At 35.9% G+C, this 25,530-nt stretch overlaps 2 protein-coding genes across 8 annotated transcripts in view; one reads left to right on the forward strand and one right to left on the reverse strand.

Moving 5' to 3' along the window:
• Positions 1 to 25,530, forward strand: part of LOC139109713 (uncharacterized) — a 106,959-nt gene that overhangs the window by 6,463 nt on the left and 74,966 nt on the right. The gene's annotated exons all lie outside the window — the stretch shown is intronic.
• On the reverse strand, positions 1,161 to 24,055 carry LOC139109710 (uro-adherence factor A). Of its 6 annotated transcripts, none has more exons than XM_070668988.1 (13): positions 23,616 to 24,055; positions 22,182 to 22,789; positions 21,838 to 22,030; positions 20,515 to 20,679; positions 13,843 to 13,970; positions 13,587 to 13,712; positions 12,200 to 12,554; positions 11,857 to 12,028; positions 11,661 to 11,760; positions 11,328 to 11,502; positions 10,958 to 11,101; positions 9,607 to 9,849; positions 1,161 to 8,756 (listed from the first exon to the last, which is right to left on the reverse strand). In XM_070668988.1, the coding sequence occupies exons 2-13, from the start codon at positions 22,545 to 22,547 to the stop codon at positions 4,405 to 4,407; spliced, it is 6,519 nt and encodes a 2,172-aa protein (XP_070525089.1). In that variant the 5' UTR covers positions 22,548 to 22,789; positions 23,616 to 24,055; the 3' UTR covers positions 1,161 to 4,404. The 6 variants fall into 6 exon arrangements, with proteins under 6 accessions (XP_070525089.1, XP_070525088.1, XP_070525090.1 ...); XM_070668987.1 differs by having other exon boundaries at positions 22,182 to 23,141; XM_070668989.1 differs by lacking the exon at positions 23,616 to 24,055 and having other exon boundaries at positions 9,607 to 9,846; positions 22,182 to 23,530.

Here is a 25,530-nt window from a genome sequence, read left to right on the forward strand (position 1 = left end):
ATATTAATTTCTTCCTAATAAACGGATTTTTATTTTGCTAGCCGACATATGAGCCGGACATTTCATTGTGGTAATGAACACGTGAAATTTTATTCTTTTAAATAATTAAAGTTTTTTTTTTTTTTTTTTTAATAAATGTACGCGATATTATATCTCTTGAAACAATATACATTTCTGAAAAATATTAACGTTTTGGCAGAAAATCAATATTTATTGCGTAATTACTTTTGCACTATAATATGAATAACAAAAGAAAGAAGAGAAATAAAAAAACATTATCAGATATTTTAACGCAGATATTGCGAGTTATTGTAGTAGTATAATACATACTCATAGTACAGTATGACGATAAAAATGTTTCGATAACGGTTTCGATAGGATCTCGTCGGTCTCGTCATGTATTTGACTATGGCTAAATTGCCGAATTGTCAGTTTGTCAAGTGGATAAATCGTAGTTAGATAATATCGTCGAACAGACAAATTGGCTGGCGTGTTGCGTCGGCAATAACAGATTTGCCGAAAAGCTGAAAAAAATAAAATAAAAAAATCGCCGGAAAAACTGAGAAAATCAATGAAACTGGAAATAAAATACAGGGAAGAGCCGGAAAAAAAATATCGAGGGGGTCTACATGAGTAGCGTGTGTAAAACATGATAGCGCATAACGTCGAACTTCTCTTGTACTAATAAAATGTAAAACGTCCCGGCGGATCGCCTCGGGGCGTTTCGCGGTCGGGGGAGCGGCGACAAAGTACGCTTATCAACCTTTAATAAAACGGCCGTGTTGCATAATTCACGCACTAATTTATGCGGCAACTACTACCGCCCGTGCTCGCTAGTGCAAGCTCCGTGTTCCGCACCGGCGAGCATCGTCCGGTTCAATCGCCCGACGGGATCGCGGACCGGAGTACTTTCCAATTTGGCGATTATTTGGACGGGTCTGGGTCAAAGGTTTCGTTGTTTGCTTGCCCGTTTAGCCCGCCGAAGCCTTCGTAATCGCGTGTTTGCCAAGGGAGCCGGTGAACATGTAACCCCGGACACCTCCTGATTGGCAAACATGCATATTTTATCCGCGGCGGCTCTCGCGTTCAGATAACGCGCGTTGCCCGTATCAATTATTCGTCCCCCTTCTCTTTCGTCCAGATCCCCCCCCCCCTTCCCCTCTTCCTCTGAAATTCGACGCGGCTTTCTCTCTCTCTAATGGGGACGAGGTTTTAATTGAAATGTAATCCCAATTAAAACGAATCCGCAATCCTCGACGCACGAGTGCGTGTAATCATGTTAGCGAAATGAAATGTCCACTCGAGCACGAGTATGCGACCGTCGTGGAGAGGCTGGGGCAGTTTTACGAACGATAATCGCACCGTCATTTCTTTTTACACGGGAGCGTGAATAATCTTTCTTTTCCGTAAACATCAAGTACATCATTATGCGCGATTATTTCGAGCTTTATAAAGAACTGACTTTTAACGTATCGCGTTCGTTGCATGCTTTAATAACGGCACAGGAAATTTATCATTGAATAAGCATTCATCAGTTACGCGTGCAAGCCTCTTGTTACACTTGATAGATATCCGATATATTTTAAACGAAACTCAGAGATATTCGTTGAATAATAATTAACAGGCACGTCGTTAATTTCACCTTCTCAATATATTTATTCAGTTTCTTTATCCATAACGACTTATCGTTTTATGCATTTCAAATATACAGTCTTATATCTGGCATGACTCACGTCGTCACGTATATACAATAATTTTCTCAAAATATTACGTAACATTTTTACACACGCCCTTAATCCTGAAATATACTTCCGTTCTTCAGACATATCAGACATTACATAGGATTTGCGTTTCATCGATGCGCTACGCGATATCTTACTCCAAGCTATTCTATTCATCTACCGCAAGTTCCAATCTCGATCTCCATGTCTTGATCCGTACGCAGTAGAAAAAGACTATTCGTTTGTATAATATATATATGTATATATATATTGTAACGTATATTTCAGTAAATATCGAAAAGATCGATATTAGAAGTTCGAGAAGCTTAAATAACATTTTATAACTGAATTAAGTGTACATATTGTCGAGCAGATTTATCCGCAGGTAAAATGTTTAACAAAGTGAACCTAATTTTCATGCAGGATGGAAAATGCGGATGCTGATAACTCGTAGCGTTTAACAGTTGCGTGTTAATGATGAACTTTAATCCAATAATTTACTCGATATATCGTTTATACGCTATTCCCTTATTTAAGCTACCTTTGTTTGTGAACGTGCCGTTGCTCTTTTTTTTTTTTTTTTAAATACAGCACCTTTTGCGATACTTTCTATATTTCACAGGCATCTGAAACTACTTTCGGATTTCCTGACCCAATCGTATGACGTGATAATTAGAACAAAGTTAATATTATATTTTTGTTACACTCAAATTTAAGTATATAATGTGTAGTATAATAAATATTAAAAAGATAGTTTTAAATTAAATTAAATATTGATAGAAAAAAATAAATAACGTCACGTGAAAAGAAAACTTTCGTGAAATTTTAAAATATTTGAAAACAATTTTATCAATATCTTTATTATTTTAATTTAATGTAAGAGAAAATATTTAAGCTAAATGCTTTTATTAAATCTTAAAATTAGAATTAAAATTACAGTTAACCGAAGAATAATATATATTGATATTAATTATTGAATTATAAATTTTTATGATAAGATTGTTATATGTATATCGTTCTCTATACTATCACAGATGATTGGGGAAATATTCTAATAGGCTAATTGTAAGATGCGTTGGATTTTTAGTGCATTAATACAAATTTGTAACAAGAAATGAAGTACAATGATCTTTCTGCATATTGTAGAAGTTATAGAAGTATCCTTTTATGGTCAAGTAGGCTTTAAATCGAATTAGTTAACTTTATACGAAACATCCAAATCGTTGCAATAAAATAAGACTATCCCACACGAGTCTTTTAACGTGATTTACTTCGTTTACATCGAGTTGAAGCCATTTGTGAGCAAGGATTTAAATTGTAACAGGTTCTTATCTCTATTCACGCTTAAGTTACAGCTTGCTCAAGCAAACTGATAGGTACTTAACGCTGCAATATTACGAATATATGTTTTTGTTTTTTTTTATTAGAAACATCTAAAAATACTACTTTTATTTTATATAAAAAGATTCTGCAGGACTTTGTGAAGTTATTTGTAACGTATGATCAGTATTTGAAATTATATACAGTTTTTATTTATATCTAATTTGTAGTGCATAATTCATTTAGAGTTGTACGGGTGATAAAATTTTTTGAACATACAAAAAATTAAATTTCATTTAGATAATTTATAAATTTACATTATATTTGTATATGATTTTCTTGTTCGAAAGAGATTTGTTACACCACAGGTAATCGTTCGTCTCAAATATGTTACTTTGCATTAAGAATTATTAACAGTATGACGTAATAGAATGGTGCGAGAGGAATATTTCATAAAGTTTCATTAGTTACATATTGATTTAAATTGAATATAACGATCGATTTGGAAGTCATATCGTAGGAAATTTTGGCATAGCTCAAAATTGGAGGGAATTGAAGGCATTTTATTAATTTTAGCGATTGCATCGTGCGAGCGTGTCAAGTGTTATAATATTCCTCCAATATTATTATTCATCTTTTTTTTTTTAACAACAAGCTTGTATAAATGCGAGTATTTGAATAACTGTGAAGTGCACATTATCTTTTAATGATGGAATAAAGGACAGGAAGCGAGAAACGTGCGGCTGAATATGGGGATTGGATTTATCATTAATCTGCTTTACCCGGATTTGCTATTTCGTAATCGCGTCAATAACGCACGACGTATTATTTCAGCAATATTCCCAAATTTAATTGCATTCATGGAGATATTATTTCGCGCTTATCGCGATTACGATATAACGCTGCCTGTGTATTCATTTTCATGCTGTTTTATAGTCTGTATTTTTGTCAAAACAAATTGGCATGCCGTTTAAAGGATAGAGCTTACTTATCATTTATCTGGCCGAGCATTGAAAAATTTACATAACTTTATGTAATTAATTCTTAAAACTACGTCCATTTATATTCTTAGTTAAGCTTGTATCGTATAATTTGCTTAATAGTGAGCATAACGATTTAAGAATGTTTAGGCGATAATTTTAGGCCCACTTTGTTAAATTCTGAAAATTGATAATACGGGACATTTTCAAATGCATGGTGTACGCTTCGTTTCGTGTAAATTGTAATATTCTATTGAAACGATTGACTAGCGAACATATCATATAAGTGATATAAAGATATCCCTTTTCGCAATAGTAAACCAGCTCGTGTACGAGCTTCCGTGTAGATTGAAAGCTTCGTCGCTTTGACAATTTACTGAGCACTATTTTTTCATTTGACCAAATTCAGAGTTTTTCGGCGAATAAAGACCCAACTTCAGCGTAAGTTCTTTAGGTTTTCTGATATTATTTCTAACAGGAAAAGGACTGAAGTGCGTCTTCGGACTCGGAGTGGTGTCGAAATTTTCGTCGTCTTTGTTTACGTTTTCCATGGTGCCGAGGCTCAGCGTTGATTTCTTGTAACAATTCGATCCGATATTAGTCATCTCTCCGTATTTGTCGACATCTGTTTTGCTCGGAGATTCGGAATGTAAGGAGACGGGCCTTTTAATTTCTTCCGTAAGATTTGGGGAAAGTTTCGGTGTATAATGATTCGGGCTAGAAGAGAAGTATTCATCTCTGAATTGACGATTGGGTGACAGCACATTATAGTCGCGGTGCCTCATCGACGTATACGAATCGATATTCGTTTCAGATTCCACTATTACGTGCGATAATGTACTTAAGGGCTTGTCGTAATCCGTACTTCTGACATGAGAATAATCTTTCGGTGACAGAGCACCGTACTTGTGATGTAGATCCGTGTTACTACAATAATCTCCCGCGTCTAAACATTTTTCTTCATCGCTAATATATTTCGGCGGTGTAACTGTTTGGCTGCTATCCATGCCGTAGTAACTTCCCGCGTTTAATGAAACCGCCGATTTGCCGTCCAGACCGATCGCGCATTTGCCGCTAATTGGCCTCTGCAACTCTTCGTCGTATCTCACGCGAAATTCCAGCGATTCTTTCGACAATATCGGGCTTTTCAAATGCAAATCGTAGGGATCGATGGAAATTCTCGACTTTGGATCCGAATACTCGAACGTAAGATTACTTGGTTTATCGTAAGCAGCGTAAGGACTACTTCGCGGCGATAACTTATCCGGGATATCGTAGCTCTTGTAAGATTCGTAGGTACTTTTCAACGGCGTAGTATCGAATTGGCTCGTCTTCGGCATATATCTTTTCGTGGTGGATACTTCCGGATAAGTGGAGGTGTCGGAAATGTACGTAATGGGGGACAATCGCTTCGGCGGTATTTCTAGATGCGTGTTTGGTAGCATCTGCACAGACGAGATTTTGTCGAGCTTCTCCAGTTCCTTGTAAATGTCTATATCGCTTCTCGGCGACATACTCTGCTCGTATTTTAATGTCGCGAACGGAAACTTTTCAGGCTGAATTACAATTTCGTGCGTTGATTCCAAATCGTTTCTGATCTCGATGGAATCGTTGGACGATTTGTAAGAAAATACATTCGTCGAAATACTAGTAAGATCGATGCCTTCTGTCTCGCTTATGTTTTGGCTCGACGAATTTTTTTCTAAGTTAATCATACTCGGTGGCGATTCCTCTTCGTAATTCGCTAACAGTTTAGAGAGTTCCTCGTTTATTTTATGATCTATGAGCGCTTCTCGAGTATTTAAATAATCGTTGGATATAATCTCGTCTACATCTAAATGATCTATTTGTTCCGTATCGTCAATAAGAGACAGTTTTGTTAATTCTTCGTTGATTTTTGCGTCAAATTCAGATACGCTAGTAGCGCTCATATTATCAAAATCTTTAAAATTTATTCGTGCTAATTCTTCGTTTATCTCGTGCTCGTTTAGACCCATTTTTTCGAGAATTGGACTGAATATTTTAGAAATTTCCTCATTTATTGGACTAATTGTGATTTCTTTAGATATTTCTTCTAAATCCGGCAGACGTTTTTTCGCTTGACAAGCTAAAATCTTGTGCAGTATGGCAGAATTTTCTTGAATTATTTTTAACGCTCGGTCGCTGTTTCTCCGCCCATTGTCGCTCTTTTTTCTCGGTTTTACTTTCGTCCATACGCCTACTTTCGACTCTCTGCCGTCGTCTGTATCGCTGTTACTTTTATTGCAGGCTATGCTTTTTAATATACTGTCGCTATTTTCATCGATGTTAATTTTAGGATATACTACGTAAGATTTTCTGTTTTCGCTCGTTACATTTATATCTGGAATTTCTAATCGCCTCTTTGAGAAACTGCTCGCGGAATTGCTAAACGTATCTTGTCGTCGTGCCTCTAAATTTTTCATGTCTTCCCAGATATCGCTCGATTTTTTTGTTAGCATGTTAGTTTCGGGCGATCCGTCGCTGTGAGCTTTTGCTTCCAGATGCTTCATATCTTCCAGAATATCGCTGCATCTTTTTTTCACCATTGTCGTATTAAATTCATCTGTCGACGTTGAACATTTTAAATCGGTACATCTTTTTTCCAAACTGCTGGAGCTTCTCTCAGTCAATTTCGGTCGATCTCTGCGTCTGTAATTATAATTGAGATAGTGCTTGTCGAGCTTCTCGTGCGGCAATTGAGGTACCACGTCTTTTTCAGAGAGCGAATCGTCCGCATTGTCATCAGCGAAATCTCCGCTCTTCCGATAGGATTCGTCGCCGATCGATTCGTAAGAGTTTAAATCAGCTTTGCTCTTTTGCGTGTAATTCGTTTTTAGTTCCGTATCCAAAGCGAACTGCGGTCTAACGTACAAATCGTTTCTTTCGGAGATTTTCTCGCCTTCTTTACTTTCGATTGACTTCGTCGAGGGATCTAGTTTCGTTTGGTATCCGGAAAATTTGGTCGAGTCTTTGGAGCCGATTGATTTTGGATCAGGTGAAGTTTCGGTGCTGTCTATGCTGCATCTTCGTTTGCTTACGCTGTACGGCGAAGGCGTTTTTTGATTCGGATTCGCGATAGGATAGAACGGCGAGGTTGCAGTGCTCAAGTCAATCGGCGAATTCGATATGTTGTCTAGATCTCGTTTTCCGTAATTTGAAGTATATCTTATGGAATTGGCACTTACGGGCGACTGCAAATCGGAACTAAATGATCTTTCGGAAGACTTAGCTTTACACGGGCTGCACGAATCACTAGAACTGCTGATCACTAATTTCGGGCTTGTATCGGACTTGATTCTTAAAGAATCCGTGCTTATCGGAGTCGACGGGCTCGACTTTTCGTACGACGCTTTTTTTGTGATCGGCCTCGAGTCGTCGAGCGTATCCGAGCCAACGGAATGAAGAACGAGAGTTTTCGAATCCGAGCTGATAGATGAGCAAGCCGATTTATCCATTGTGAAATCACGAGAGTCTGATTTGATCGGTGTTCTCGGACTTACTGTCAAACTAGAAGGCTTTGAATCGGGACCCATTGTCTCTCCAGAACTAAATGACTTCGTACTGTCGGGAGATTTTGGGCTTTTCTTTAAACTGTACGATTTTGTTTGTACCATAGGCTGCTTGTCGTTAAAAGCGTCTGTTTTTAAATCTCCTTCAGAACTCGTCAGATTTTCCGAATTTATCGTGATGCTGTAGATTTCGTGCGACAGTTTCGTCAATTTGTCGTCCATCGTTACTGGAGAAATCGGAAGATGACCTACGACATATCTCTTCGAATAAAATGATCGCGAATCTGTTGCAACATCGAGACTTCTGCTCACAAAATCCGTGTCATTTAAATCGTTATCGCTTTTCGAATCAAAATAAATTTTGCTGGAATATTTCTGGGATGATTCTAAAGATTTGTCGTTCGTATCTACAAGCGTGCTAAATTTATCATAATTTTTATCTAAAGAAACGCTCGTTTGTTCTTTCGAATTATCTCGCAATATATTTGTAGTTGTTTCCATTAAATTCGTTCTAAAGTCCGCACTGTCTTTACTTTCGATCCGAATAATATCTTTTTTCTCTTCTATATTTAGTCGATCTATTCTGTGTATCAGAGTGTCGTCCGTTTTCTCGAAACTAGATTTAAGGCTTAAATAATCGTAGCTGTTCCCAATCTTCGGTGATCTCGACGCGTCTTCGGTCAATGTATAATCCCGCGGCTGCGACTCCGCTTCCTTTGTCTGCGATTTCTCGATCGTGGAATCTCTCGTCGACAATTCGCCGCTGTCGTGCGCGCTCGATATTTGAAGGGCCGTCGGATTATTGTCATCTTCCGCTGAGAGCCTCCGTATTTGATCAGTGATTTTGGCAATCGAGATCTCGGAGAAGGACGGGGACTTGTCGTCACGTTCTATTCTGACAATTGTTTCCGCCTGCGGCTCCTCGATCATCATCGTCGGTTCGCTCTTATTATACGAGCGTGCAGGTGTACTCGTTGAGGTCGACGAACCTTCGTAAGCATGCTTTTCATCGTCCGTCGCCATGACGTAAGAGTCGGATGCTGACGTAAGTTCCTCGCTATCGACGTCACTTAAACGGTCCGGCTCATCGCACAGTTCCGTCGACGTGCTATCACTGTCACTATCAGCGGCACCCCTGCTGGGTGATATTACAGAAGACGTGTCCGGAGGCGACTGTAAAAATGCTGTGCTAAAGGCGTCAACATCTGTAATAACAAAATAAAAAATATTAGTTAACCGAGTCAACATCGATCTGTAATTAATTTAAGAAATAATAATTGACGGCACAGACGATAGTCACTATGTGGATGTATGTCACTAAAAAAATATTAGGAATCGCGTCTATTGTAACATATCTGTTAGTCTCGAACTGGAGGAAAATTATTCGCGCGCTCGATAGAAAGGCGACTTGGCTCGAGAAGGTACAAAACCGGATGTTGACCCTATCTGCCACACCTGCGTCAATACTCGTACTTGTTAATATCGAACGTAAAGCAGGTAGTTCTTTGTACCCATTCTGGGGCACTGAAGGTCCAGCGATTGATAAGCGTTACCGTATCTCGCTAGTCTTACCGTCACATGGAAGTTCTATCTTATTCACTGCTGGTACGATTGCCATAGGCAGATCAATACGCTATCGTACATTTAAAACAAAGTATTCAATGTGATTTTATAGTATACATAAATTCGTTATTATCTTTATAAATTTTTTTAAAGACTATTTAATTATAATTATTACATACTTAAAAAAAAAGTAATAAATGAAAACATTTTTGCTATTAAAGATATATTGCATTCATGATAAAAATTGATATGATTAAAATATTCAACGTATATTAAAAAAAAATATTTAAAAAATTATATTTTATTATTTTGTGCACATTTACGGTTATTTAATACGTGCACAGTGTGTATATTAAATATCTGATATTTTCAGTGCTCTTTGTTACTCAAATTCGATATTCTTTTTTAATATTTTTACAATGCTCTCGAATTTATCGATAAAGAATATTTTTTATTGAATCCTTCGTTTTCTTATGATTAAAATGTACTTACCACCAGCATCACCGGGTTTTCGTTTTGGCCTTTTCGCGTCTTTCCAATGTAGCGTGACACCTTGTCTGTCTCTGCGACTTTTTGGGCTGTGAAGGGTTGCCGGTCGTAATTTTGATGTGGCAGTGGCAGTGGCAGACGGCAATGGTCGATTCTTTCCACTTACAAGGGCATTTTTACCCACTAACAGATGATTCATGGCTGTGGAAGTGGGCGGAGGTACCATGGTCTGTCTTGCGCACGCTGCTAGAATACAAGGAGTAGTTAGAATTAAAGATAATAACACTTATTTTATTAGATAAATTAAAAAATGGATCTAACATTTTTTTTTTTTACCAATATGATGCACACAAGCAATCTTCTATAATTATTAATATCGGTAAAAGGTCTTTGTTCCGTCCTTACATGCAATATAATCTTTGCATGTGCTGTCGTATCGTCTCTTCACAAGTTATAATAATAGTACACATCGTTGATTCATGTAACTTTCATTTTTACTGGATAATTAGCTAATTTACTTTTATGATAAATTTCTGCTATGTTAATTTTTAAGTTCAGTTTTGGTAAATTTGAGAGTTTCGTACGTTTAATACGGAAGTCGTTATTTCGATTTTATTGGCGTGTGTCAGTTGAACGTTATTGGTCATACAAATTTCATTTATCTATCAAAAAGGTCTACGCGACTATTTCGAATTTGAAACGTATCACGTAGGGTTGCGACGTTTACGTGATAGGTCATAATGTCTCGAAAGGTTACGATGTCGTTATCGTGTATTCTTGCTCGGATCAAAATATGACGATAGTGTTGAATCGTAAAATACAAACGCAATTTTAGTTTCGTTCATGAATATAAAATCAGCTGGCTTACAGTGGCAAACAGAAGACGTAATGTTATATCACTATTCGTAAAGTTTTTAAAATATGTGTCATCAAATCTGCGTACGTTTTTCGATCGTAAAGATACACGTGAAACGCGTAACCTATTTTCATACGTTCCGATGGAGCCTTTAATAACTTGAGGCAATATTGACAATAGCGAAATTGTTAACCAAACTTTGTTGCAATATAGTCTGCATACATAATATATATTTGTTATATGATACAGATCACATTTAATACAATTAGTTTGCATTTTAATAACAGTTTGATCACTTTGCATTCGACCTAACGGAGTTACACGTATCTATATTATAAATTAAAATATCTTAAGCACAAATGTGATAAAACATATTAAAGTCTTGAAAATTGAATACCGTTTCTAGAATACGAATTCTAGAAAAAAAAAAAAAATATATACGTGCTCTTCAATTTTCACACTGCTGTTATTTAACTTGTCATACTTATTTGTCATTACCAGAAAGTATTATGTGCGCTTGCCGCTGCCGTTCTCGTAATTTTGCATATTGCTGCTTCAGTGTACTAATATCTAAAGCAAGGCGTTCTCGATCACTACTAGGCGCCATTGCTTGTAATGCTCCTATTGTCGAAGGTATACGATCTGAAATTGATTATTTTTTTATGATATGATATTTTAAGCTGTTTTTAAGTATTTCTTTTGAAAATAGATTCTCTCGCAATTTAATTAGATTTATTATTTATAATAAGATGTGCAGAGCATTAAAAGTTTAATTTACATAATGTTTTTTTTTTCTTTAATGTTAAAAATATATTAAATATTCGTCAAGTTCAGATACTCGCAAAAATTTGTCAGAATTACTGATTACCTTTTTTTATACGTTGAGCCATGCTGAACATGGCAGCTGCTACAGCTAATCTTTCATCCTCTTCTGTCTCGCTGTCATCGTCGTCACTCAACTTGCGCGCCCACGGAGTGATGTTATATCGATGCTTTTCTCTTAAACTTGTTACACCATGCAAGGGTCCCATACTTACAATATTCTATAAAAGTAATTTAGATTAAAGTTACATTATTTATGTTATCAAACGCAGCGGGTGGTAATGATAAATAACATAACCGTAAGAACAAAAAAAAATTTAAATTATGCTTTTTTCCGGCTGGATCGTATTATCTATACGAAATTTTTATTGTACTCAACCTTTATTAGATTGTTCGTGTCGGTGAATTCTAACATTTCTCTCGTTAAAACTCCCATTATGCTGTAAAACTCGTCCGCCGATGTTACGGTCATTATGCGACTGCAAGAGCAAATAATTATTTTATTTATAACATATAATTATTGAGGAAATAATTTATGGGTAATATTTTAATTATAAATTAAATTTAAAACTCACTCCGAGAGACCCTCCCAAATAGCAAGCGCCGTTCTAAGAAGTACTTCATCACCTTCGAGAAATATTAGATCCCAAACACGAAGCACTGCTTCTTGTGGTAAGCAGTGGCAGAAAAGTGTGAGGAACCATTGCATGGTGAACACATTCGTGAGCGGCGGTTCGTAGCTACTTCCTAAAATACGTAACACTTATAAAAATTTTTAATAATTATTTTTGAAAGTTTTTATATCTTTAAAATATTTTTCTTGAAAAAAAAAAAAAAAATTTAGTCTCAATTTCTAGCCGTACCAATGCTATGTAGTTTTTACGTTCGTTCTTTTTTTTTTATATCAATCCTACTCACCCGTCGCTTTATCCTTCGCGTCACTCTGAAGCGCCTCGAGGTGCTTGGACAATTTCGGTAACCTCGAACGCAAAAGATCCCGAAATACCGCCATGTCCACGGAGAGACCACGCAAATTATCGGCGAAATAGCCCTCCGGTAAAACACCCTCTATTAAATATATCATCACTTTCACAGCCGAGGATTCCGCGCGATCCATTACTTGCAAGACGAGAGCGGCCAAAACGTTTAGACCCTGGCAGTACCCCACAGACTTGTTCCAGCGAGCGAAACCGAGTAATACTCGGCGAAGCACCGCTTGATTGTCCCGTCCAGCAGCACCGCAGAACAGGCTGCAGCCTGTTCTGTGCAGGTCCTGCAAATTATAACAACTTTTACGCTGCTGAATTAGGTGAAAATTATTACGGCAATTCCCGGAGTTACGAATCAGCAAAAGCAATTAATTACGCAAACCCGATGTAATTTTAGCGAGTTAATTTTTTTATAATTTATTAAAGTTTTCTGTGACATTTTCATAATATATATTCGCCAACGAAGAAATCGATATACTGCATTTTTATTTGATAAGAGTAAACGATTGAACGAAAGAGCAGCGGATTAAATATTTAATCGGAATATCTTAAAACGTAATCTGCGTAGGCGAACATTAATTATAAGCGCAATTGGTGATTACTAAATACTTGTCATTATAATGATGAACGATACGAGAATAATTGAACGTAATAATAATCAGGGGGTCTATAAATCTACGTGATGTTGATATAATTCGAGACGATTACACGGATATTAGATCGCAGATATTTTTAGATAGGCAACTTGTTCTAATTATGCACTGTGCCTGTGTTAATTCAAACCGTATTACGTAACTGACATTTACGTACTTTTCTTATTTTTAGTTTTCTTAACTTTTCTTTTAATCAGAGTTGAAACATTTATACTACTGAGTTATGTTTATAACTCGACGTTTTCGTGCTAAAAGTTTTAAGAAGTTTAAAAGAAATTTACCGCCGTCTCTGTAAATGCTCTTCACAGAGCTATGCTTCCAAAGATGCTCGCGTGGAATTAACCGGGTCTTTCATTTTGGAGGTAGCTCGACGAACTGAACACGTTTAACAGATGATATAATCAAAGCAGACGAGAAAAGCACATTGTTTACCGGAGCTTTTAAAGTACTTGAATAATTTTAGGAAATCTTTGAAAACATCTTTTTATTAAAAAATAATTTTAAGAAACATAGATTTTGAATTTTGAAGATAAAAATTATTAATTATCGCAACGATAATAATTAATTATATTATTGAAAGTAAGGAGGCTTCTTTTTATGCGAATATTATTATTTGGGTCCAAAATTATTAAAGTGTTAGACAGTAGTATTACAAATACTTACTTTTACTATCTGTATGCCAAGTTCTTCATCGTCTGGATTACTCCACTCGTTGAAACAAACTTTCTCAGCCTGCTTCCAGTCTACCCCACGTTGTTCTAGATGACGTTCTGCTAATGTTAGCCATAACTGTTGAAGAATAGTAATCGTTCTTTACATATCTCCAGCATAAATTATTCGAATTTTTTAAATTCTGTATACGATCTATTTGTTATCATTAGCGCGGTATGTATCTAAAAGCAAAGTGTAGAACACTTACTCGTTTTCGAAATTCCGGTGGTATTCCTCCTTGTAATTTGGCAACCATTTTCATCGCATCTAGCCATTGTATGAAACCACTTTCCCCTGGTTGCGGAGTCAAACTAAACCTCATTTTTGTATCTTCGACTGAAATTTCAAGAGAAATTCGTGAAACACTTTTTTATATAATAATACGTAAAAATAATCACACGGCAAACTAACGGGAAAAATTTACATTTTAACGAAGCAAATAAAAATAAATTTTTATTTCCGTTGAACTAATAGTCAAGAAAACTTGATTGACATAAATGCGTGAATATTTTAGCGTTCGATTCGAATCGATAATTTGAATATTTTACTCGAAATGACAGTAGCAGCTACCATCCTGTTCGATTCAATACCAGTCTGAGGAAGTCGTGGGGTAAAGCAAGATTGATCGCTTTTAACATTTAATAGAAGGGAAGTTGCATGATCGTTTCTATGACAACCTCCTGAAGAATTTCTAATTTAAGTAGGAATAATCCCGCGGAAATTCTTAAGAGATAAAAAGAAAATAATTTTGTATCCACGCGTTTATGTCGCACGTGCCTGGTAAACATGCATAAAAATGCAATTTCCATCTGAACAACTTGGTGCAATAACAATATTGCTTATTGTCGCTCCACAATATCTACAAATGAACGCGTACAGCTTCATCACGATGGAATTTTATTATTGGCTGAATAAACCAAACCAACCACACGCGCTGATGTGTGAAATCGATATTATTTCTGCTTTTATAACAATTTGTGTTCTATTTTATTATTGCATGTACCGAACGTGCATTTTGTTAAGATTAACATAGGGGCGTTATGTAGATTTTTTTTCATTATTTATGGACTTTATTGTACCACACATATTCGCGTTTTTATAAAATTAAAACTAAATACAACAAAGCAAATGTTGACGTAAAAGAAGCTACAGCTTTTTTACATTAAAATATTAAAAATTCTTTCAATTTGCTTGCATGAAAGCTGACCAATATACGCTGCTTACCACTTACGTTGTAATAATGTACTAATTACACGTAAGAACACTTATATTGTCATAAAATTTTAATTACATAATTGCAATACTTATCTAGTTAGCCACAAACTAAATGGTCTATTAAGTTTTATGGATGTTTTGAAGAGCATTCTAATTTTAAATACGAACGGTACGGATCTTGATAAATGTTATAGTTCAATTTCAATTTTAGTAAATGTATAAGTTCTTTATCATACATGAACTTGAAAAAAGTAACATGCGCACTTAATTAATCTTTAATAATGATACGGGTTTAAATACTGACAAGGATTCTCGTTTGCGCCAAGTACAACATTATCACTTTTTATTAAACCTCGACGTGAAATTATCATCTCTTAAACTTCCGTGGCAACAAAGTATATGCCTGTTTAATTACTTTATACTTTGTTTTATACTTAGAAATAAAAAGGCTCAAGTACAATATATCATCTACATTAACTGAAAATAAAGCGTGCCATGCGGTACACTTAACTTGTACGAAGTTAACGTCGTGACGTTAAAATGTATCGTTTATGCTATCCTGCAGGAGTATTTAACCGAATTTAATTTACGCGCATTTTAGCTCACAGTAGCCTGCACGTGTGCGCGGATACATGCGCGATATTACAGGGCTGATTAGGCTGTTTAGGGCAGGGTATACGCGTGCAACGCGAAAGAATATTAGCATGCGAGATAGATTTACAGAAACAGCCGTTTCACCTTCCAGCTCCTCTTCGTATCTCGGAGCAGAGCCGGTAGCACCGGACGCGAGATTTTTGAGGGAGTTGAAAAATCCGTTCATCCTCCAATTAGAAGCGCCACTCTCTCTTCTTCATCGTTTCGCTTTCATCTCTCACACGTCTTTTATTATGTCGCGCGTACGCCGCTCTCAACCGTTCTCGTGATTCATGATCAGCCGTTCGTCGATTTATTCTTGGGATTATATATTTATATATTTTTTTTTTCTTATTCACAATGAATCACGATGTTCCCCTCGAATACACAGTATTTTTATTGCGATTCTGAAAGGTCGATCGATCCGTTGACATAATGTGCGACATTACGTATTTATTCGTGCAGAATTATCACTATATCAAGATTCGGAGAAGGTGAATTTCGTTTACAATGAATTTCATGAATTCGTAATACATATTTCGTAAATTATTTAATTAATTTTGAAGGGTAATTATTTTGACCTGAATGTGATTCAGTAATAATGCAAAAGTATTTTGAAATACGTGATGTTAATGAGCCATAAAAGTGTGTGTGTGTTTTTTTTAACTTATATTAGGTAACATTAAATTTAATAAAAAGCTAACAAAACGGGGAAACCTTCCTTTTCGTTTTTTTTCCGCGGCGCGTGTAACTGTACCACACACCTGTTACAAGCACCACAATGTAGATACCCACGCATTGCAATACACGTGCAATATATACGTGCGAATCTATATCGCAAAGGGTTGATTGATAACATCTCATTATTTAGAGTATTGAGTACATATTTGTTAATTACGTTGCACAGAATCTAATTTAACATACGTTAATTAACATATTCGCTGGTTTACATACGAAAAATCTATCACGTTTGCGGTAAAACGTAGATAACTGCTGATAAGGATGGCCAAGCTGATAATAAAATCGATTTCTGCTTCACCCACAATTGATGAAACCGATAAAACGTTTGGGCAATTAATCCGATCACGGCCGCGACTTACAATGCAATTAAGAAGATGCATGCGGCGTTTAACTTATAGTTTTCCGGTTAAATTTGTGTTTATAGCATTGAGGCAATTCCTTTTTACACATCAAGAACCGCGTCAGATTATTAGATGTTTTTTCTTCTCGGATATCGGTATACGAATTTTCGGTTGGATGACACACACTTTTATTGCAGAGGAAAATAATTTGCAGTTTAATGAGACAAGCTAGTGTTTTTAATATTTAACATTTTATAAAAATAAAACGCAAAACTAAATGTTGATTGTTCCGAGTAACATTATATTTTATACTGATATATTATGCATTGTATTCATAAAAAAAAAAAAAAATTGTTGCAAGATTTTTTTCTATTTTTTTAAGAGATTCTATCTCTTTTTTAAAGAAAATATGGATTGTTACTAGAAATTATAAAAACAAAATTTTTTCGTTTTATATGAAAGGAACTGAACTCAATAAGCGACGCATATTTTTTTTCCCATTGAACCCACACATTTAAGAAGCAACTGAGATTTAAATTGCCCTTCGCCGTCGTTCGTCAATCGCAATTTCGACCATTGCCGATAACCGGAGTTAATACTTACTCGCGAGAGACGACATCAAACAAACGTAGTACTTTCACTTCGACACTTTGGCGGAATGAGATTAGCGTGTCATCGGATCGTACCATCTTTACCACGGGACTCGATAACGCGCTGTCGGACAATCGTTGCCGTCGTTGTTGATTATGTAGCACGGCACATCAATGCACATCGGTGCACGTACTGAAAACACGGATGCGCCACGAGCGAACGACCTCGTCGTATTTCGTCGCGCGGGGCACGATTTTGCGGAAACTACGCGAATACGCGGACACGCACCTCGCACAGGCGGTGGAGATCAGACGTTGCTCGGGAAATTTTGCGGCGGCGGACTTCCGACGATGCTCCGACAGCTGTCCGAAGCACCTGGAGGAGCGTCTTCGGACGACGTATGCGCCGAGTCAGCTGAACAGCGACGGGCAGCTTGCGCGGGCGCAAAACCTCGCGACTTAACGACGGCGAGGGGGTTGCCACGAAGGGTGGCTGCCTCCTCGTCGAATCCTGCAGTAGGTACTACTGTCGCTTTTCCACGAGCCTCCACCGTTTCGAACCTCCGTGGCGACCCGTAGCGATTCTACATGCCACTCCCGTCACAACGCATGCGTCTGACACGTAACTTCCCTCATCGTTTTGCCCCCGGTCTATTTGAGCGGCGTAGAATGGATATTGTCCGAAATTGTATATTTATAATTTAGTTTCTCGACACATTCGAGAAATTCACAAGAAAATCTTCCCTGTTTTTTTTTTTTTTTTTTTTTTTTTTGCTTTCTAAAACACGATCGCGAAACAATTATGAGATTTTAACATCGAATGACTGTTTAAAGCACTTCTTTTTCACATCACGTGAGGTTACTTTGCATACTCATCCCACGCGTGTTTATACATGGAAATTACATGTCCTCGGATTAACTCGGTGTGATGTTAAACATGAAAATCCGATTAAGTCGAATCGCGGTTTAAGCGCATAAGAGTTCACAATATAATTATGCATTATTTTTTAGTCTTTCCTTACAGATATATTAAAATCAGAAGTGTATTTCTTGTAAATTATTCTTTTCTTCTATTTCTATTATTACCGATAACTAATAACGATAATTATAACGTCAGATTACTTGATGCATTGAAACTTTCGAAGTTATAAAAAAAAGTAACAAATTCTCTAAACAAGAAAGCTAATCTTTGATATCTCAGCATCTTATACCTTAACATAGTATCTTATCTTAGTAAATATCGGGATACGGTATGGTGGGCTACGGGATATTAAATTTTTATTACGTTGAATAGTTTATTCGTGTGAAGATTAATGGCTACAGGCTTCGATTAAGTGGAGCAGCGTGAGGTGACTGTAACTAATGTGTAATTTCGTACGAGAAGGAATTATTATATCAAGCGAACGTAAAAATTAAATCTAGAAAATATTATGTTATTATTGCAAGAAACTTGGTTGTCTTTCTTTATCTATATTTATATATACGCATTTTTCCGAAAATGGAAAGGAAATAATTCCTTAAAATATAGCGTCGCGTGTAGCAATTAAAAAACAAATTAAGGATTATTCCCAAATTTTACTACGACAAAGCTAATTAATTTTGAAATTGATGAAATATGGTTTAGTGGATTAATTTTGCATTTAGGCTTTTCGAAAATTCAGTTTATGTTGAGAATGAAACAGGTTATTGGTGAATACATTCGTAAATTTAGAATTGAAACACACAACGTCATTGATTCGATCGCTTTTAGGTCACTTGAAATAGTTAACACCATTACAAGAAATCGAAGCTTTATCGGATAGGTGTACCAAAAGTTTTTCACATTGCGGATGTAACGTTTATAGTTTTTCTTTAATTATATATTAATATACGTCGTGAGTAAACCATTTTTTTTTTTTAATATCCATGACCAATTGCCTACAATCGTGAGTAATCATCCGTTATAAGCGTTGCATTATGGAAACGCGATTCAGGCAATTCGTAATAATCGTTTCGATCATCAGGGAGTTTCCGCATCGCATAGTTCATTACATGTTCATTCTGTGCGAGGACGGTCGTTGAGCTTTTAACGCTGCTGGGTTAATGGCACGGAAAGTTCATAGGTAATACTTGCACGTTGGCTCGAGATACTGAGTTCGTCTTACTCGGCGTAAAAATGATGGGTCATTCAAAAATATATGAGATCAATACATTTTAGACGACAAAACGGTTTGAGAAAATTGCAGCAAAAATAATTGTCCAATACGTACACAAATCCGTGAAATGTATAAAAATACATGTTTGTTTCTATTTCTTTTTTTTTTCCACTCTTAAAAAAATGTGTAGACACGAAACAAAATTTAAGAAAATAACGTGTTTCTTTAAGATCAATATGCGGTTGGATAAAACATGTCGTCGGCGAAACATTATTTATTAATCGACGAGATACAATCCCGTGGGCGAATTTGAAAAAAAAGTTAATATATCTTTATCGAGCAGTTTGCGTCAAATTAAGTTGTCCGAATTTCCAAATGCGTGTTGGAAATCTGTAGGAAGCGACGGGTATGCCGACACAGAGTTTCTCACGGGAATTCAACGACAAAATTGTTCCTTTACGACTAAAGTACGTCATCCCTTCTCGGGATGCTGTTTGTCGTGGAATTCCCTCGGATTCCCTGTGCCGATTAAACGCCAGCAATTCGCAAGGACGAATGAGGAAAGTTATCCGCGCGTATATTCAGCCGGTAGACGCGCAACAGTATCAAAACTTTATCAATGACGCCACGTCGGTACTTGGCTCGTGGTATCGTACACGGAGCATGCGTGGCTCCCTCGCGGCAAAGTCTAATTATTGATCACCGCATCGCCGCATACGAAAGCACGTTTCTTCGCGAGTACGGCAACTTGATGACGCCACGATTTCTTCGCGACATTCAGATAGCTCTCGCGAGAACTATCTCGACAGTTTGATCGGTATACCACCTCGAGTTTCTAGTTCACATTCGCTGTCACAGAGATATAAGTATAATACGATATCATGAAAAGCGGCGGAACGATCAAGAATTTCTTGCCACGTATTATGTCACAATGAAAGAATAATATAATACCAGATAAACGGTGTAAAATAGCAGAGACATTAAGTTTTATGTTATACGGTATATTTAATTAGAGTCGCATGCTTAAAAATGTTGAGTGTTAAAGACCGAATAAATTAAAAATTAGTATCGTTAGGAAATTATTAGAATTATTTTTTAGTTATTTACATTATTAAAATATATTTAAAAAATTAAGCGAGTGCAGAACAATTTTTGCGCATGAACTCAGATTTCAAAATACGAGATAAATATTAACGGGAAAATTTAAAGCGAGGAATTTACTCACTTCTCTTTGCGCTGTGTGCTTGTAGATAGGCCGTGATAATATCGCATTGTTTATCACATTTGGCAGTGAGATAATCCTTACGGCGCAGCTGGCGAATAAGTAATCCTCCCGTGTGGATGATGTGTTCGTGTAGAGTCATAAGTAGGATTTGCAGTTCATCTTTTTCTGTAAAGAAATTAAATATCAAGTACAATTTCTGTCAAATATCACGTGTTTCTCAGGAATATTTTTATAATTTATATAACCATTGATATTTATATATTTATATTTCGATATTAAAATGAACGAGTTAAAAGTTAACAGCCAGGATTCTAATAATATTCTTGTCAATTCTTGTTTTATGTAACCACAATGAACATACGTAAGCGTTCGATTTTTTCATCGCTGTCTTATCTCGTTAAAACGCGGCAGATTCACGGAAAATCTTTTAAACTCGAAAAAACCCAAAGGCGCAAATATTGCGAACAGATCGAACGATGCACACGCACGTTATATCGCGGCAACTGGTTGCGAGTCATTGAATTATTCATAAGGCTAAAGGTTGTGCGGCATCGATAAATCTTTGAAAGAAATTTGCACGAACGACGATGATCCGAAGCATTATAATGGCGTTATTAGAAGCGAACAGAAAAGAGAAATACTCGCAAATCATTTTGCTCTTTTTCCTCTGCTTATTTTGTTTAATAATTACATGTCAATTATTTTTACTTTTATGTTACGGATAACTAGTTAAATTAAAATTTAATTCGATATTTTATTTTTTATAACAAACGTGCGATAATAATTTTTAATATTATAATGTCGAGTGAAAACCTCTTCAATCGCAAATTAGAAATCAAAAGGCGAACTTCTTTTATTATCTTCAAATATGCATAACAAAGAGACGTTCTGAAAGACTTGTCGTTTTGTTGCTGAATAAATTTAGTCTTAATATTATCAAAAGCAATTTATCGATGCACAAGAGTAACTCATTAGATCTATCTTGTTATTTATAAAAAGACACTTAGTAAAGAATAGCAATGAGACTCTACGGTTTATAAGTTTAAGTACTGTGCATTTTATATAAAATTAAATTTATATTATATTGAAAGTATATAACATTCGCACTTGCTTTTTAATAATTACATATTTTAATTTGTATTATAAAAAAAAAAGAAAAAAACAGAATATGTATTTCTCTTGGTAAGTTTACACGTTATTGACAATAATAGGTCGTTACTTATTACCGGTGCTTTGAATCGCTTTGAGATGAATTGAGGACTTTCATGCACGACCATTTTTCCACGATGCCTATTGTATCCGGCTTATATCGAATTGTCTTACTTTTCAAAAGCAAACGAGTTTTCTGCAGATATTGATGCTGTGGCCGCGTTCTCACAGACGATGTCGTAGAATCGCTTTCCGAACGTCCCCTTTCGCTCATCGGCATACCGTAAATATCTAGCAACAGCTGATCCACTAGAGAGGTAATTACAATTTCTTCTCGTAAGGATTGATGCAGAGGGGGCGGATATATCTGAAATACGTTTGTTAAGCGACAGTAAAAATATTTGCTTTCCCTTTTTTTTCCAAAAATATTAATGTACTTTGTTATAAATTTTTTTATATTATTAACAAGCCTTCTTAAAGGTGATGATCAATTTTAAAACGCGTGGTGCGAACGTTACCTTAGGCTTTTTGATGGCCACGTTATGATTTCCGGCATTTTTATAATTAAACGCGATCACGCTCGGTTCATCTCCCATCGACTTGGAGCGCTTTTGCCAGCGCGAGCTCACGACACCACCGGTACTTCCAGTCGGTCGTTTGTTCAGCTCCATAAAATCTGGCCCGTTCAGAGTCTGCTGTATCAGATTGCGCCTTTGCCTTCTGCATCCTCGCGGAAAGGGATAGCCCTCCGGTCGGCAAACGAGATTCTGCGACTGCTGCGTGACGTAGACGTCGCCGAACACCCGTTCGTTCTCCACCGCGACGCATTTCACGCGATAAGGGATTTCCGCGTGTTTCTTTAGCGGTATCACTTTGTAGCTCATTGTCGCTAAAAAGTCGTATTCCCTTTACGTATATTGATTCCGCAATTCGCATCTGCGAGTTCGATTCTCAAGTTTCCCGCATTGTGCCGGCAAACTGCTACGCTGCAACCACGTGCCGTAAAGCACGTTCGATCAATTTCTAGTTACGGCTGTCTCGTCGTTGTATATTCCATAAGTTCAACTTGCGTAGTATAGCAACGGTTTCCAATGGTGCACCAGATTTTCCATTTGTCATTGACGCGCTTCGGTATTTAATGATATTCATATTTATAACAGCAATGCAGGTTATAGTTTACATATGATTATTTTTATATTGATATATGAGTTTTAAAGTTGAAATTTCGGTACGAATATTGACACAATATTCTTATCTTTAAAGAAATTTATCATAATTTCGCGACAAGAATTACTAATTAGTTTTTCTTTATAAATGACAGTTATTACGCAACGTTTTTGCGTAGTAAAAGGTTTATGCCAGGCACGGAATACTTTATACTTTAATTTAAATATATGGCTGTGACGATAAAGTATCGGAAGTGCTACTTAGATGTCACAGTTGCAACTGAGTACACACATGAGTAACGCTGGAATTGGCTGCAGGATATAAAAGCGTTGATAAATGATAACCTTCTTCATACACGTCATTAATTACATCTAATTATATAATGTTCTTATTTATTTTTTTCATTATTCCACCCAATTCAAACTTCACTGTATTTAAATAAATAGGGCACCAATTTAAAATTATTAATTAAATATGTTACAATACGTAATATAGATTTGTTATAAATGTATTGAAATAATCGAGTTTATTTAACAAATTATCACAAATTATTTAAACGAAAAGAAAATATCGATTCTTTTATAACTTCAATTTGTTTTAATCTACGACGACTAAAAAAACGTTTATGAAAAACACACTAATTCTCACTTTACTTTATAAGCAGTTTCTTTTTTTTTAATAAAATTAAGTTTTGGTTGTGGTTAAAAAAAATTTACGCACATATTTTTAATTTTAGAATAACTAATATGAATGAATATAACACTGCGTGTTGAAAACTTACGTACACATGCGAATATTTTTTTATTTCTTCTAATTCCTTGGGCACAACGTATTTCTTATCGCGGGCTAGTAATTCCTTTCTGGTAGTCAGACCGCAACTGGAAGTGTCGGTGATAATAATCGTTTCATTAAGTCTATACCTACATGTGTGTCGCTCAAGTTAGTTAATGGAGGTGGAACTGAAAAATGGGGCGTACGTCTTTATTTGTACCTTCATTTGCATTGCGTAAACAACATGTAACCGTAGCTTATAAATAAAATATTTTCAGTACTTCTCTGATAAACATTTTCCTCTTCTTTCACAATCAGAGCAGACATATTATTTTTTAATTAAATGCATGCGATGCTTATTATGCAAACGTAACTTGGGTTTACAGCTTTTAATTTTATGTAAAATCGTTAAATCAAAAGTTATCAGAGAGAGTAATGAGGATAATTAATTTTTAATTAACTTATGTCAGCACTGAATTCATATAATTGCGAAATATAATTAAAATAACCATCCTACATTAGTTAACTTATGTCGATTGTCAAAGAACAATTTAATAATTTGTTTTACATAAAGTTGGAATGTAAAGTATAGAGACCGCTTATTTGCTTCAGCGGAAAAAAAAAATTATTTATGCACTATCATGCACACGTGCGCGCTTACACAGACACAGTGTTGTTTAGCGATAATTTGCCATATTTCACTGCTCATTGTTGTCCTCCAAACGGTCAGATAGACATTTCTATTATCAGCGGGTGTGATAATATAACTAGAACATATATTGCAAATTTTGTTTAAATATATAGTTCGGTCTTCTTATAGTCATTCACCTGGCAGGTCTGTTGACCCTAATCTGAGAATTGTTAGAAGGGGACCCGTATCTACGCCTGTAAATGTGCATAAATTTCCATTTCCGTACTTTAAACTTTGCTGCACACGAAGGAAAACGTGGTTGTCGTAATACATAAGAAACTTTGCAATTATTATGAAATTACTACGGAATGCACAGCGAATGTGTTTTAATAATTTAAATAATATAAAATGCTGCAAGTTATCTTATTATTATGTATGCACGTATGTACATTAGTTATACATATATACTATCGTGTACGTTCGTGTTTAATCGATCATATATATGCTAGTATCGTTTCTACGGCAACCAAGCAGTCGCGAGTAATCATGGTCCTCTTCTGTAAGTGAGTTCAAACGCACAGTGCGTTTCTCGTTATTGAAGACTGCGTAAGAAAATTTTAATTACGTCATATTAAATCAATTTAATAGAATAAAAAAAATGGCCGATGCACCGTGTTCTTGTTCCGACGAAAAATATTCGGACTGTAAAGGCGAAAAATCGTCCGCACTCGGTCCGTGTACAAACGAGGTTTACCGAACCTGTAATCTTCCATCGAGATTTATGTACCCAAGTGAGTTTTTTTTTTCAATAGATAGAATTTCGATATCGTTAAATGATAGTTAATCTGAAATTGCTCTTTGGTAAATTGAGACACATGGAAAACAGTTTAATATGCAACGTGTGCAAAAATCACGTTTCGTTTTTCTCGGACGTAATTCAATCGCGATCTACGTGTTACTGCTCTCAAACTCAATATTGCAATTCATTTGTGTAATATGATATTTTGACTTTTTTTTCCGGTTAAATTGCTACATAAACCTGATATTTTTCTCGCGTTTCGACCATTGAAATAAATATTAGAATATCTATCATACTGCAGACGCAACATTAATTTAAAGTCTTTATTAATAAATACTAAAAGACAGCATGAAATTATACATATAGTAGTGAGAGGATGATATATCGTTCGACTATATACTGGTTGCAAAGTTGCATACAGTTAATACAAGATAACGTTCTGCTATTAATAAGTTGGCGCAGCCGATCACTGCACTCGTGATATCTTATCAATTTATGA

This window comes from Cardiocondyla obscurior, linkage group LG18, assembly GCF_019399895.1.
Source record: "Cardiocondyla obscurior isolate alpha-2009 linkage group LG18, Cobs3.1, whole genome shotgun sequence".
In the NCBI taxonomy this organism is placed as follows: domain Eukaryota; kingdom Metazoa; phylum Arthropoda; class Insecta; order Hymenoptera; family Formicidae; genus Cardiocondyla; species Cardiocondyla obscurior.

Bases quoted from the DNA above. Each gene is read 5' to 3' on its own strand.
- LOC139109710 (XM_070668988.1), bottom strand. From the start codon at position 22,547: ATGAGCTACAAAGTGATACCGCTAAAGAAACACGCGGAAATCCCTTAT. The intron at 12,555-13,586 runs GTAAGTATTTGT...TATAATTTGCAG, and splicing joins TTGGCATACAGATAGTAAAA to GACCTGCACAGAACAGGCTG. The intron at 9,850-10,957 runs GTAATGACAAAT...CTTGTATTCTAG, and splicing joins AGCGCACATAATACTTTCTG to CAGCGTGCGCAAGACAGACC.